Source organism: Dromiciops gliroides, chromosome 5, assembly GCF_019393635.1.
Source record: "Dromiciops gliroides isolate mDroGli1 chromosome 5, mDroGli1.pri, whole genome shotgun sequence".
Taxonomy (NCBI): Eukaryota; Metazoa; Chordata; class Mammalia; order Microbiotheria; family Microbiotheriidae; genus Dromiciops; species Dromiciops gliroides.
Genome location: NC_057865.1, coordinates 292,218,514 through 292,234,523, shown reverse-complemented (window position 1 = coordinate 292,234,523; position 16,010 = coordinate 292,218,514). Strand labels below are relative to the sequence as shown.

The window sequence follows — 16,010 nt, the reverse complement described above, 5'->3', positions numbered from 1 at the left end:
TAACCACGGGACTCTGGGGACTCTATTCACCTCCCAGACCTCTGTTTTCTTTTTGCTCATCAAAAAATGATGATAATGCCTGACTCTGAACAATATACTTCAGAGTCGTCATGAGTAAAGCATCAGAGAAATCTGAGTTACCATTACCCCAGAGAAGGAATGTAGCATAGACTAGTTGTCCCTTGAGGCAGCATAGTGGAGTGAATGGGGCCCAGGATGCGGAGCCAAGAAAACCAGGGTGTGAATCCTCTTTCCAGCCTTACTGGGTGACTCTGCGAGTCGGCCCGGCTGTGACTCAGTTTCCTCATCTGCAAAAGGAGGTAGGGGGCCTCCGCAGTCTCTAAAATCTCTGATGCCCAGAATTGCTTCATTTGAACTTCCCAGTACATAGCAGCGTGCCAGGCACGTGTTGGTTGCTGGTGTTCTCCCTGGTAAGTATCTCCTGAGACAGAGAAGAAAGAAAGTGGATGTGTTCTCACAGAGATGGGAACAAGCAGGCTCCCAGCAGGCAAAGAAAACACACCTGCTTGCACACCTCAGAAGAGACTGTTGGAATATGGGGCTGAGGCAACTGGATAAGGAGCCTCGAAAGCCAGGCTGGGCTGAAGAACATGGGCTAGGAGGGGTGAGAGGTCTTTCTCCCCGCTTGGGATGGGCTTTATTAAGAGTCTGAAGGGGCAGCTAGGTGGTGTAGTGGATAAAGCACCAACCCTGGATTCAGGAGTACCCGAGTTCAAATCTGACCTCAGACACTTAACACTTACTAGCTGTGTGACCCTGGGCAAGTCACTTAACCCCAATTGCTTCACCAAAGGGAAAACAAAAAACAAAAAATATATTAAAAAAAAGAGTCCACCTGGAGATCTTGGGCTCCAGACATCTTTCTTGCTCTGAAGCTGAAGAATGCGACTTTTCTCCCCGCCCCCCCCCCCCCCAATCACAACATCTGGTTCCAAAGGATGAACTTTGTCACTGCAAGAGGAGGAGGACTTTGCACCACAGAAAGCAGGGCTCCACACTGGCCCGCCCAGTGTTCTTTTTTTTTTAAAGTGAGGCAATTGGGGTTAAGTGACTTGCCCAGGGTCACACAGCTAGTAAGTGTTAAGTGTCTGAGGCCGGATTTGAACTCAGGTCCTCCTGACTCCAGGGCCAGTGCTCTATCCACTTCGCCATCTAGCTGCCCCCCCCCCCCATCTCCCCGCCCAGTGTTCTTAATGCAGATAGTGGTTCTGCACTTGGTGGCTTGTCTGGACATTTGGTTTTTCTTCTTTTTCTTCTCATCCCAATTTACCTTCTGATCATTTCATTGATCTTTTCTATCCTGGGACCTGGAGTGAACCAAGCGCTTGTAAGAGAAGAGTCCCCTTGGAGAATGTGGCTGTGAATTTCATTTATCTGTGCACTTTCCTTAAGGTGGTCAATGACAACAGAACTCACCATATAAGCTACAAAGCATTAATTAGGCACTTCTTATGTTCAGCCACTAGCTAAGTTCTAGGGAGAGGAAGGAAGAAAATAGTCCCTGCCCTCCAGACACTTAAAATCTAGCAGGAGACCATGGGAAAACAACAAGATATAGACAATGGAAAGCAGTCTCCGGGGAAGGTCGAAGAAAGGCTCCTCACAGAAGGTGAGGTTTTAGCTGAGACGGAAGGAAGCCATGGGAGTCAGGAGGCAGCAGAGAAGAAGGAGAGATGGCAAGGCACAGGGGAGAGCCAAGGAAAAGGCAGGGGTCAGAAGATGGAAAGCCAAATCCAAGGGAAGGTCAGAGATATGTTTTTAATGACCTTACACTGACTGTAAGCACATGTGCATGTCCAGAAAGGGTCACTGAACATCACCCAAGAGGAAATTGAGGTTTAGTGAGGGCGACCCACCCAAACTCCCCAAGCAGATCAGCGGCAGAGCAGAGCCCAGCTAAAATCTTCTAGTGTAGCGCAGACCCTTAGCGTGGGCTCATACTGAGGCTAGCTGCTACAGCTCAAAGGTATAAATTACTAGCTGTGTACTTCACATAAAAAACCCAAAACCCCAAGTAAAGGAAGTTCAGGTAATCACAAAACAATAAAAGGCAAAGGACCCTGGCTCTTCTCATTTAGGGGGAAAAGGAGAAAATAGGCGACAAGTAACTTGAACCTCACTGGCAAATTTGTCCATTTTTACACTCTGGACAGTGGAAAGTCATGCTGTTCTTGGATGAATTCCAGCTGATAAGAATTCTGTAGCTGAGCAGGCATTCTCCCGCCTTATCAAATCATAAATGAGCTCTAAAGTGTAAAGAAAGCAAAGTCAGGGGAGCAGGTAGGGGCAAGCAGGTGAAGAAGACTATTAGCACGCTTGTTTAACCAATCCAAGTGCTTTCTTGTGAAGCCTATCCAGCAGAGGGTGGGGAGCTTACAAGTCAGCTGTGGGCTCCTCTAGGATTCTCAGTCACATAATGAGAGCAAGAAAAGAATTTCTCCTGATTTCAAATGAGGAACGATTTTCCAGAGAAGAGATGTCTGAAAACAGGTTCAAAGGTAAGGGCCACTCTGAACAGTTGCTTCCTGCTAGTGTGTTCCGAAGCAAGTTGGGCCAAGAGTGTTGTTAAACTCTTCTGCTTAATGGCTCTGTGTCTGGATCAGGGAGATGGTGCAAAAGGTACTCTCCTTAATGTTAGGTGGTGGTGTTTTTTTAAAGCTTTTCTTAATTCATTTTGCATATTCAAACTTTTGCCATATCTGCTTATGGAAGTAGTTACAATGTGCTTAATTTATCATAAAACTACCACAGTGGAGAGGCGAAAAAAACCATCAAGGTTTCTTTTACCAAGAAAAAAGAGCTGCCTGAAAATGTAATAATGAAACATATAATACGTTAAAAAAAAAAAAAAGATTCCATTTAACCCACAGGAGTCTTTTTCTCAGTATTACTATTCATTTTCAAGAAAACTCTCTTGATAAAAATTCCTCTTTTCGGTTCAGGGAAAAATCTGGTAGAAAAAGGATTTCCACTTCTCTTTACAGAGGGAATTGGTACATTTTTGCCTGCCCAGGAGAATAACAATCCTTGCTTGAAGCTGGCCATTCAAAGTCAGGAGAGGAGGAAAGATGCACAATTCCCCCACTAAGAAGAGCTGGTTTTGTGGGAGCTCTCGCCATTTTATAGATGAAATTGAGGTTAAGTCATTTGTTGGTGTCCCAAAGTTCACAAGTATCCTAGCCTGGCCCTGGCTCTTCCTGACTCCACTGTGCCCCCTAGTGGCCTATGGGTTTATAGCCAGGCGTTGACTTCATTTTTCTCTTCTGGCATCTAAAAAAGGTTAAGGATTTTTCAAGTGACAAAAGTCTTTATTTTTAAAAATTAATTAATTAATTAATTTAAGTTTTCAACATTTGTTTAGATAAGATTTCCAAAAGTCTTTATTTTTTATTATTTATGATCTTTAGAGAGTCCTTGAGAAAGTTAAAAATTCTGAACCTGATTCTCATCATCTCTGCTACAAAGTGAGGCAGAAAAAGTGGAGGGGGAATCATCTAACTTTAAAATTCTGATATTTAAGAGACCTAAAAAAGGAGGATTTTGTCATGTAAGTCTCTAGTTTCCCCTAATATCTAGGGAAATGGAATCTCTACAATTTCCATGGCCACGATCTGGCCAACAGGGGCTTCCTGAGCAGCAGAGGATGCCTATGGTCTCTCTCCTCAAGTCCAAGCAAGCAAATGCAGTCACTCTCACTAAGGCACTACTGTGCCGTGACACAGCTAGAGTTCAAAGGGGAGCTTAGCTGAGCTTCCTTCCTGGCCTTCATGTGCGTGCTGATCACTGTGTTCGCAAACCTGACATGGGGGTCTCTGAAGATGTCACGATGAAACCTTGTTACCATTGATTCTTAGATTGGGTCCAATTCCATTCACCATTTGTGCAAAGTGGAGTCTGTCTGAGAGAATGGCTCTGGAAGCTTTTCCTGGGTCTTCCCTGGCCCCTCCTACCCTCTCCCAGGAGCATTTTAGACTCAGGAGGTATGTGAGGCCCTCCCCCAGAGAGGGGCTGGGTGAACAGCACACACCCCTCTGCCCTCTGAACCCAAAGCATCTCAAAGGCGACCTATAGCACTGCATTTGGTTGTAATTCTTTTTTTTTTTTTTTTTGGTGAGGCAATTTGGGGTTAAGTGACTTGCCCAGGGTAACACAGCTAGTAAGTGTTAAGTGTCTGAGGCTGGATTTGAACTCAGGTACTCCTGACTCCAGGGCTGATGCTCTATCCACTGCGCCATCTAGCTGGCCCACGGCACTGGGTTTAACCTCTGAATTCACCTCGACTGCTTCTAGTAATTATTCATATTTGCCAACACAAATCCGGTTTAGTAGCATATGTCAGTCAATCATCATTTGTTATGCATCTCCTATGGGCCATGCTGGGAAAATAAAACAGGTCAAAGACAGTCCCTGCTCTTAGAAAGTTTATAGTGTACTGGGGGTGAAAACATGCAAATGACATGTACAGAGTAAACTGGAGAAAATCAGCAGAAGAAAAGTGCTGGCATTAAGGGGGCTCAGGCTTCCAATAGGTGAGACTTGAAGGAAGCTGGAGAAGTCAGGAAGGAGAGATGGGGAGGGACAGCCAAAGGAAATGCTTGGAGTGGAATGTCCCAGTCAGGGATGAGCAAGGAGCCAGGTGTCCCTGGATTGGAAAGTCTGGGCTGAGGAAGAGGCAGACAGAAGGGAGATAGGGGGCCCCTGGGTCATGAAAGGCTTTACAAGCCAAACCGGACTTTACGGAGGCAACAGGAAGCCACTGGAGCTGATTACAGGGAGACATAGATAGGTAAAGATAGCTGTTACCCCCAAACAGCATTCCACCCCAATCTACAGTCTCTACATCCAAAGTAATGAGGCGACTTTAAATCTGGGAAGGCCACTTAACAGGTTTGCTACTTTCATTTTTTCCAAAATCCCTTCCCCACAATGGATTCAAAGTGTCTGGAAATTGTACTTCTCTGAGGCAAGGCAGAAAACAAGTCAAGAGCTGGCAGGCCGGGAGAGGGGGTTGGGGGGTGGGCCTGAGATTTCTACCTCTGCAATACTTCCTTTTTTTTGGTGAGGCAATTAGGGTTAAGTGACTTGCCCAAGGTCACAGGGCTAGTAAGTGTCAAGTGTCTGAGGCTGAATTTGAACTCAGGGCCTCCTGACTCCAGGGCAGGTGCTCTATCCATGTGCCACCTAGCTGCCCCTTACCTCTGCAATACTCTTAAGCTGGATGACTTTCCCAGGCTCCAACATCCTTGGGGCCTCCTGCCTTTTAGCCTGCAGCTGACACTGAGTCACACCACACCCCTGCTTTGGGGGATTCCCCATAAGTGCACTGTCTTATTCTAAAGTACAGATGTGTAAATCACACCTGTCGCCTTGACAATACTACTTATTATAAGCTAAAGGGTCCAGGAAATGCAGCTCATCACCTGAAGGTCATTTGCCACAAGAAATCAATGATTTTCAAAGCATCTCCAATTTTTTTTGAAAGGGGAACAGTTAACTTGAGAGCAGCTCAATGACTGCTCACCTTACCCTCCAGCTTTAAAAACCTCTGTTTTCTTGGGTGGTGAGCTGCAATTCCTGAGTCTCAGATGACTTCCAGTCTGATGGAGTAACAATCAGCAATGGGCCGGGCATCCCTGGGAGACACCCTGGTGCCATCCTCTGAGTGGAGCCAGTTAGAGAGAGAAACATGCGACTCTAGAGGGGCTAACTTCATTCATCTGCTCATACATTTGCTCAAGAGGACGTGTGAAATCCAACCTAGCTGGGGGTCAGCTACCAGTCTGGAAACTATGTACCGGGATACTTTTATTTTATTGTCTTGATTTTTTGGAGGGGCAATGAGGGTTAAGTGACTTGCCCAGGGTCCCACCGCTAGTATCAAGTTTCTGAGGCTGGATTTGAACTCAGGTCCTCCTGAATCCAGGGCCGGTGCTTTATCCGCTGTGCCACCTAGCTGCCCCCTACCCGGATACTTTTAACATGCAACAGTGGAGGAGAGGCTGCAGGCGGTGGTGGCAGCAGCAAAGGGAGGCCACAGCCAGCCCAAGCTCCTTCCCAGGGACCCCGCTAGTGAACAGAATTTTGGACAATCAGGCCAGATGGTAGAGAAAGGACTCGAGTGAGTAACAAAGAGCTGTCTAATGCCAATCAACGAGCATTTATGAAACACCTACCATGTGCCAGGTACTGGACTCGGTGCTGAGAATGCCAAGAAAGGCAGAAAATATTCCTGGGCCTAAAGGAACTTAAGTTCTAACGGGGAGACAACAAACATAAACTGGCTGTCAAAGACAGGACTAGAGAAAATGGATGAGCAAGGTTTCTGTGCTGGGGATGATGTCAATTGCAAGAACAAAACCTCCCTACAAAAGCCCTTCAGAATGTCAAACATCATTACTGGAGGGTCCCTTTGGGGCAAGACACACGATGTCCCGAGGTGGGACCAGAATTAGCTGCCAGGGCTCATCCTCTACCAGCACTTTGAAGCCCTCTCCTCCAGAGTCCAGGGCAGCCCCCTCCTGCCCGTGCTCGGGAAACAGGACAAGCCCTCTAGCCGATACAACGGAAGCCCCTTGAGAACAGTGACCCTCGGCTCGTTCAAATCAACATCCACTCTCTGAGGCCACACAAAGCAGATGACATCAACCTGGCCACCGAACTCACTAGAGTGACAAGATCACAAGGTGTTGCCCACAGCACATTCTGCTTCTAATCTCTGGCCTCTGCTCCTTTGTCCCCAGACCTGGAAAAAACCAGGGTGTGCAGGGGGCAGGAGGGGAGAGGAGGCAACTTCCTTCCTGTCACGTTCAGCTGGAAGCCTCTGGAGGCCTGGCTCTGGGTCCCCATTTGTCGGCTTTCCCCTTGAGGTCAGATTGTTTCAGCTTGGACTCCGAATGCCCAGGGCCTAAGACTCGACAGGTGCTTAGCAAATGATGACTGGACAGATGTTGTGGTGCTGGAGAAAGAGCTGTGGATCGAGAGCCAAGCAACCTGGCCCCCTTTTGGCCTGTCAGCCTGCTCTGTGTCCCACCCCTCCTCCTATGTTAGACAGGCACCCCTCCTAGGGCTTTTGTGAACTTCTGCTGGACAAGAAGGGCCTCGACTGGGAAATGCTCCTACTGAGCTGTGACTAACCTTAGTGGAAACATCTGCTCCCTTTCAATGTCTGATGTTTTTTTTTTTTTTTTTTTTTTTTATTTTTTAGTGAGGCAATTGGGGTTAAGTGACTTGCCCAGGGTCACACAGCTAGCAAGTGTTAAGTGTCTGAGGTCGGATTTGAACTCAGGTACTCCCGACTCCAGGGTCAGTGCTCTATCCACTGCGCCACCTAGCTGCCCCTCAATGTCTGATGTAATTTATCCTTTTCACAAAATCTTACCCTCCATCATCCATCAGTGTGAGTTCATGAGGTTTTCCTCTATTGGGCTCTAGAGTAAATTCCCATTTGGGGAGCCCACTCCTCTGCAGAGGTGTTGTCCTTACCTGGTCTGAGAAGGTGCGGGTGTGTAAAGGGGCTGGGCTGGCCTAGATAGCGGCTGGGAATCTTCCTCTCTGCAACGGGCTGGAGGGAGAACCTCCTCTGTAAACTGGGTGTGCATCCTAAGGAGAGTGGAGAGGAGACAGTTAATCAACGAGCATTTATGGATCGCCTAAGACTGGACAGGCCTTGGGATATGAAGCAAGCCCTACTCTTAAGCTTGTATTCTATCCACATACACCCCAAGCTGTATGTACTTCACTCAAAAGCCAAGTTGTTCAGTAGGCTTTCTCCCCTATTCTTAGACCAAGAGTTTCTTAATTCTCTTTAGATGAAAACAAACAGATCAGTAACAATGCCAACAACAAGGGCAGCAGTACAAAAAGTACCATATAATACGGGTGACCACAGACTGTGGTAGATTGGCAAGACTTTGAGAAAGTCAGCTCTTACCTGTGTCTCTCACACACACACACACACACAGGCTTGATTCTAGAGCACTGCATACAAAAGGCACTTAATGTTTCCAGAATTAAATTGAGCAGGTGGGGCTTTAGGTGAGAAAGGGCATGGCCTTTAAAGCTGATTAGATGCTGAATGGTCTCATGGAAATGAATTTCAAGGCTGTTGAAAGAAGAAAACTTGGCTCCCAGTTGGTAAGCCTACCAATGTCACCACTGCTCATAGCCTGGGCACTCGAAGTCTGACTTGATTTGGTTCTAACCTCCCAGTCTGGCCTTATTTCATGGTACATCTTGGGTTTTTGGTTTTCCAAATTTTTTTTTTTGGCGGGGCAATGAGGGTTAAGTGACTTGCCCAGGGTCACACAGCTACTAAGTGTCAAGTGTCTGAGGCTGGATTTGAACTCAGGTACTCCTGAATCCAGGGCCTGTGCTTTATCCACTGTGCCACCTACCTACCCCTCCAAATGAGTTTTTAGATTCATGTCTTTGGTTTTCTTTATATTACTGGAGTTTCCCCCAGTATTCTTCTGTCTCTCCCTCCCAGAGTCAGCCCACATAATAAAAAGTATTTTTTCTCTTTTAAAAGACTTTATTTTTTATTTTTTGAGACATTTTCTTTTTAAAAAATTTTTTTCATAAGAGTATTATTATTTTCCAGTTACATGTAAAAATAGTTTTCTTTTTCGTTGTTTTTTTGTTTTCATAAGATTTTTAGTTCCAAATTTTTCTCCCATCCTTCCTTCCCTCCCTTCTCCCCAAGACATAAAGCACTCTGATACAGGCTTTCTATGTACAATCACATTAAACACATTTCTGCATTAGTCATGTTGTGAAAAAAGAATCAGAACAAAAGGGAAAAACTTAAAAAAACAAAAACAAAACAAGGGGACAGCTAGGTGGTGCAAGGTGTGACCTTGGGCAAGTCACTTAACCCCGTTGCCCACAAAACCCAAACCAAAAAACCAACCAAACAAACCAACAAAAATCCAAAACAAAAACCAGCCAAAGAGTAGAAACAGTATGGTTCAATCTGCAGTCAGAATCCACAGTTTTTTCTGGATGTGGAGAACATTTTCTATCACGAGTTCTTTGGAACTGTCTTGGATCATTGCACTGCTGAGAAAAGCCAAGTCTACCACAGCTGATTATCATGCAATGTTGCTGTTACTGTGTACAACGTTCTCCTGGTTCTGCTCACTTCACTCAGCATCAGTCCACTTAAGTTTTTCCAGGTTTTTCTGAAATCTGCCTGCTCATCATTTCTTACAGCACAATAGTATTTCATTACATTCATATACCACAACTTGTTCAGTCATTCCCCAATTTAGGGGCATTCCCTCAATTTCCAATTCTTTGCCAAAAGTATTTTTTTTTAAAAGAAAGAAAAAAGCAAAGAGGCAAAATCCCAGCACAACAGACCCCTCACTGAGCAATGCATGACACCTGTGGGTATCACCAAGGATCTCTTCTCTCTAGCTGAGCTTGCTCTTAAATGTTTGTTGGCAGCACCTTGGTAAGGTAACTTTCCTTCGATCTTCCTGTTATCCTCATGTCAGCTGTTTCCTTGTGCATCCTTTCCTCCCCCCCCATATATTTTATTATTTTCCAGTTACATTTAGAGATAGTTTTCAACATTTTTATAAGATTTCTAGTTTCAAATTTTTCTTCGCCCCCCCACCTCGTCCCAAGGCAGCAAGTAATCTGATATAGGCTATCTATGTACAATCACATTAAACATATTTCTGCATTAGTCATGTTATGAGAGAAGAATCAGAGCAAAGAGAAAAAAACCTCAAAGAAGAAAAACAACAACAAAAAACAATAGAAATAGTATGGTTCGATCTGCATCTAGATTCCACAGTTCTTTTTTTTTTTCTGGATGTGGAGAGCATTTTCTATCATGAGTCCTTTGAAACTATCTTGGACCATTGTACTGCTGAGAAGAGTCAAGTCTATCACAGTTGATCAACACAGCTGATACAATGTTCTCCTGGTTCTGCTCATCTCACTCATCATCAATTCATGCAAATCCTTCCAGGTTTCTCTGAAATCTGCCTGTTCATCATTTCTTATAGCACAATAGTATTCCATTACATTCATATGCCACAACTTGTTCAGCCATTCCCCAATTGATGGGCAACCCCTCAATTTCCAATTCCTTGCCTCCTTGTACATCCTTTTATGGGGCTCTTCCCACACTTCTTTAGATTCTTTGTGTTTGTTATTTCTTAAAGCAAGGCAATCTATTCCATCTGGTGCCACAATTTGTTCAGGCATGCTCTGATTTATGGGCATCTATTTTGTTCCCAATTCTGTGCTAGCACAAAACAACGCTGTCATCGATATTCTGATGTGGCCTCCCTGAAGGCTAAGTACAGCCTTGGTTGGTTCCGGCTGCACTTGATGCAGGAACTTCCTAGACTCACCCTTCACTCTCCAGCCTTTTGGCCTTTTCTTAGGCTCAGAATAATTCATAATAATCATCATAATAATAATAATTCATTCCCTCCCACTCTTGACCAGTTAGATCCTTCTATTCCTTCCAGGTCTGTAGTTGTCCATCTGAAAGCAATCCCTCTTCCTCCTCAGCTTCCCAAGAAGTACTTCTAGACTTTTCATTTGCTGTTATCACAATGTCACTGGCACCATTGGTTTGCATATGGTATATTCTTCTACTAGATTGGTAACTCCTCAAGGGCAGGAACTATGCCCTTTTAATACTCTTTAAATGACTGGTATCTGCAGAGGGTGAACAGCACATAAACACTGACCTACCAACACTGAAGTGCCAACTACATGCAGATTAAACTTCAGGCCAGATATGGACACAGATTAGACACCAGGGACCTGGCGGATTTACAGATCAGCTAACCCACCCCCCCATATAAGGAAAGTAAGGCAAGTGCCTTGCTCATCATCACTGGGACAATGAGAAAGGGCCAAATCTAGGGCTCTTTGCACTATACCACACATTTCCCAGTAGGTAAAACTCACTTTGGTAAACGATTGGGGAGCCTATTGGCTTTATTAATCCAGAAAAGGGACTCTCAAACTTTGTGACCCACTTCACAACTGCAAAAGAAGAGTTGTTGCCAATCTAGCCTGGGGTGGGGAATGGTGCCCTTTGACCCAGTTGGGTTTTGATTTCCTAACTCCTGACATTTGGAGTGAGAGGGGGTGGGGATGGGGAGGCCAGGGCTGGGGCCCAGAGAAGGCAGGGCCTAAGGCCAGAATGGCCCAGTCATAGGCCCAAAAGCCTGGTCTCCATCCAGGGCTCAGAGAGGGTGGGATCCTGGAGAAGCCTCTCAATCTAAATGGTAACAAGGGCAGAGCAAATGGGGGGCTGTTTCTAGCAACAAGACCACGCCACATCAACAGTAGCAACAATGACGACAGCAACATTTCCTAGTGATTTGGGTTTGTACGGCCCTTTACAAGGATTATCTCATTTGATCCTAACAACTCTACAAAGTAAGTGCTATTGGAGGAGGAAACTGAGGCTGAGAGAAATTAAGTGACTTGTCTAGGGTCACACAGCTATTAAGTGCACAGAGGCTCTGGATTCAAACCCAGATCTTCCAGACTCCACCCACTGCTCAAAAAGGGAAGATTTGTATCGTGCAAAGATCCCTTTGTGTTCAGGCCTGCTAGCCAGCAAAGAACACATCTGGGAGGTGCAGCTATGGCACAAATCCCACGGCCTACCACTGTGAAAACTTGCACCCCCCCAGTCTCCCTCAACCTCTGGAGTGAATTTCAATTGCACAGAATATACTGTGAAGAGGACCATCAGAAACCTCATCTGAGGCCCAGGAGAAGGGGTTGGCTGGTCCACAGTCACAGAGGAGGTCATGGATGCCACCTCAACAAGTGAATCCCAGCCCTGACTTTGGGCTGCTTCTCTGGGCTGTGAAAGCCTCCACCGGTTTGAAGGAATCCCTGCTGTGAAAGAGCCCTTGGGCTGGCAGGGCTTGGATCCACCCTTTGCTCACCAATCACTGTGAACACTTCTCCTGTGGCATCAATAGACATGGGTCTCTGTGCGCTCCTTGGTCTTCTCAGGACACCAGAGACACTCATTCAGCCTTAGTTTCTCCTCCTGTCCCAGTTTACCTGAGAGAACTCGTGAGGTCAACAAGATGTGCTCTAGGTGGTACCAATGCTCAATGGCTCATTCCCAATAGTGAACTTTTGACACTTGTGAACGTTTTGTGGAGTAAGATCTTACCTGCCCTGAAACCCATGGAAAAGGCCAAGAGCTGGACTCTCTTTCCCCTGGTTGGGTCAGATCTAACCCCCAACCCCACCCCATCTCTCTGCAGGCAGGCCTTATCCTCTCCTCAGCTCCCTTCCAAAGCATGGACAGGGCTAGGAAAGGAGGAGTCACTTGGTGGCTGCAGGCAGATATATCCCACTGGTCACTGAGATGCCCTAAGTTGAGCAGGCATTTCCTATGTGGGCCATAGCATCTGCAGCAGAAACGGGAGGGGTGTCATTACACACAGAGCTTGCCCATTACTTACAGAAATGCTTTATTTAAGATACATACCCCTCCCCCCTAATTTTTGACTCCATTTTTCTTCTGCCCTAATCTGTACTGTACTTTCTCATTTAGCAGCTTTTGGTATTTTGTACATCTCTGTAAAAACCCTTCACAATGCTCATCCTGAGCCAAATCAGAAAACTATGACTTTCAACTTAGAGAAACACCACTCAGAGACTGCTGTGCTTGACCAAGGTTACCAGGTACAGGAGCAGGTAAGAGTCTTTAGTCTAAGGCATTGACTTCTAAGGAACACAATAGGTACCTCACCCTCCCACTCTGAATTTGTAGATAGAGAATTTGGGGTGCAAGAGTGAAGGTCTCTATAGACCGTGCCCCCCACTGCCAAACCCAACCCCCAGCTACCTCACAAAGCGGTAGAAGAAAGGACTTTGTAACCCAAAAGGCTATTGAAATGCAAAGTAAGTTCTTCTAGAGCAAAGCTTCTTAAATTGTGGACTGTGCAACAACGTGAGAGTCACAAAAATTTGGCTACAGTATAAGATTATGTATACCGGTATACCTGGGATGCTGTAAAAAGCGAGTGGAAAAAGTTTAAGAAGCCCTGTTCCAGAACAGCAGCTACGGGGATAGAGGGTGAACAGAACCCAGAGTCTTGGAGTCACAAGACCAAAATTCAAATGGATTCCATCTTTGATTGTGGAATTCCGGGTTAAGTCACTTTATTTCTTGACTTTCTCACTTACCAAATGGGGCCTACACTTTTATTAGCTTGTATTCCAAAGTGCTTTGAAAACCTTCCAAGTACAGCAGTAATATGTGGGCAAAGATATTGTAGAGTTGGGGCAGGCCCTCATCACCCCCACCCCCATGTGGAAAGGCTTCAGGTAAGGGCCTGCTTACAGCTTGAATGCCTATAGTCTCAGAACCAGCCTGTCCCAGTTCAGAGAGGCCTGGTACCAGGATGGAGACATTCTTCTGACACAGAACAGCCCTAGGCTAGGAGTGAGGAGACTGTCATTCACTGTAAGCTATGAGACCTCAGGAGCCTTAACTCACTGGTCAGCTAAGGAATGTCTTTTACCTTTCTTAAAGTACCACAGAAATGAGTTTACTGCTAATTTCTGTTAAATCATAATGATAAACACAATACCAACCAGCAGACAAAGTCTGGCTTCCCCAAATCCTCCAAGTAAAAGGACATCCACAAAGTCGAATGAAATCGTGGTGAGCCCTGGGTAGGGTTGGGACAAAAAGTCTGGTGGTGGGGCAGTTTGGAAAGGAAAGATAATAGTTTAAGCCAGGAGGGACCTTAGAGGGGGTCTACACCCAACCCTGGTCTTCCAGAGAAGATAGTTATGTAACTTTCTTTGGGATAGAAGGGAAGAAGCTCTGACAGGGAGACCAAGGCTGATAAGATACTCAGAGAGATCTCTTTAATTCAGAAGCTTCCTCCAAGAATAGAGAAAACCACCTGCCCACCTCTGCCCATTCTGCAACTCTTATCTGGCCTTCCCTATGAACAGGCCGCCTCGCTTTCTCCTGCTGAACCATACCAGTAGCTGTTTTGCTGTCCACCTTTGTATTCATTTTTTTGAAGGCACAGTACAACTGGTTTATTAAGTTTTAGTTGATGGGATCATAGCATTGTAAGGACCTGAGAAGTCATCTCGTCTAAACCCTCATTTTACATATGAGGATTTTGAGGCCTAGCAAGGTTAAATGACGTTTCCCATGGTCACACAGGAGGTAAGTGTCAGAGCACATGTATAACCTATATCTGATTGCTTACTGCCTCAGGGAGAGAGGAGGAGAGGGAGGAAAGGAGGGATAAAATTTGGAACTTGAAACTTTAAATAAAAATGTTTATTTTTTTAAAAAAGAAGCCAGTTTTCCCAGGGGGGAAAAATGGTCTAAAAAACCTGATACACTGGAAAGGGCTGAGGTCAGAGGACCTGGGTTCAAATCCCGCCTCTATTCATTCTTGCCAGGTGACCAGGCCTTCTCCTCTGGCCGCCTGTACAAGGTTCCTTGGTGTTTCTTTACTCCTGTTCTCCAAAGTTCCTAAACGCTTATATTGCTGCCTGCTCACTCCCAGCACAGGCCTCTCCATCCTCTCCCACTGATCCTCATCTCTACACCCTGGGCCCCGCTCCACTCCTCCAGTTTCCCCCATTCATATGTACACACGTCCCCAACACAGGATATGAGCTGACCGCTGACAGCGACTATTTATTTCATCGTTGTCTCACTTTTAGCACTCACTAGGTACTGAATGTCTGCTGAATAACCCAACTTGAGGATGACCTACAGCAAAACGGATCTGTGGATGGACATGATTGATAGATGTGGAGGGTCACCCAGAGGGAAGAAGGCAGTGCCCACACTCACGAGACCGACCTGTCAACGTGGCACAACCACCGAGAGAAGAAACCACCACCGCGGGCCAGTCACTGACCTCTGAGCCTCAATGTCCTCGTCTTTGGAAACAAGAGAACGGGACCAGAAGGTCGGACCCTTGGGCTCTAGCATTCATCCCATCGATCCATTAACAGCACAGGCATCGAGGCTTCAAAGGCCTGTATCCCGCTGGGAAGCCTCAGCAGGGCAGGTCCTCCCCAACCCGACACCCCCGCTTCAGAGGCCGCGACGGCTCCGCTTTCCTGCTTTGAGAGCCGAGCCCCCTCCCCTAACGGCCCTGCCTCCAGACCTGGCCGGCCTTTTGTCCCGGCCTCGGCATCCTCGGGGGATTTCAGCCACCCTTATCTAGACGCAAGTAACGATGCGGGGGGGGGGGGGCTGCATGGGCCCCCGTCACCCCACGAACCAAGCACGTTTATTCCGTGCCTGTGACTTTGGAAAGCACTTTCGGTCTCTCTTTTCCCGCCCCCAAAGCTCCGAGTCCTGGCCTCTGGGGTGCATCAGGACTAGCCCAGCTCCTCTCCTCTCTTGACACTCTGGGAGCTGGAGCCGGGGACGGGGGAGGCCTGCTCCCCACCCCTCCGAGCCTCGGTTTCTCCCTCGGTGCTCCCCCCCGGAACCCCCCAGCCGGGAGCCCGGGAAGACTCGGCTCTAACCTGCGAGGCCGCGGGCGCTCCTGGTGGCGGACCCGAGCCGGGGGGCCGAGAGCAGCCAGGGCATCGCCGCCAGCCCCTCACGCGTGCGGGAGAGGAGCCGCTAGAGCAGGCGGGCGCCGTGTCGCTGGGAGACCGGGGCGCTTCCGGCCGCGCAGGCGCACTGGGCCGGCCGGGGCTTTCGGTCGGGGCGGCGCGCGGCGCGGGACGATGGCGTCACAGGCGTCCGTCCCTGTGGCGTCCCGGGGCCCGGCCCCGCCCTGCGCCACTCCAGAGCTGCCTTCCGAGAGCGCCTGAGTCCCGGCCCATCCACCTGCCGCCCGCCGCCAGCCCACCGGCGTCCACCAGTCCCGGGAGTCAGCAGCAGCATGGGGGGAAGCGGAGGCGTGTGCGTCAAGCACGGCTGCGCCTTCGGGCAGGCGACGAGCACGCCTGGGGGGCTTCTAGAAGGTTCGTGCGCAGGTGCGGCG

General features: G+C 47.4%; 1 protein-coding gene across 2 annotated transcripts in view; it reads right to left on the bottom strand.

Annotated features, from left to right (window-relative positions):
• XPNPEP3 (X-prolyl aminopeptidase 3) overlaps nucleotides 1–15,772 on the bottom strand; it is a 38,686-nt gene extending 22,914 nt beyond the window's left edge. Inside the window, exons 1-2 of one of the 2 annotated variants that reach the window (XM_043969335.1) lie at nucleotides 15,544–15,770; nucleotides 7,504–7,620 (exon numbers count right to left, since the gene is read on the bottom strand). In XM_043969335.1, coding sequence (XP_043825270.1) covers nucleotides 7,504–7,620; nucleotides 15,544–15,607 — 181 coding nt within the window. In that variant the 5' untranslated portion in view covers nucleotides 15,608–15,770. Of the gene's footprint in view, nucleotides 1–7,503; nucleotides 7,621–15,543 lie in introns of both variants that reach the window. The other variant, XM_043969336.1, reaches the window with a different exon arrangement.
• Between the last annotated feature and the right edge of the window lie 238 nt (nucleotides 15,773–16,010).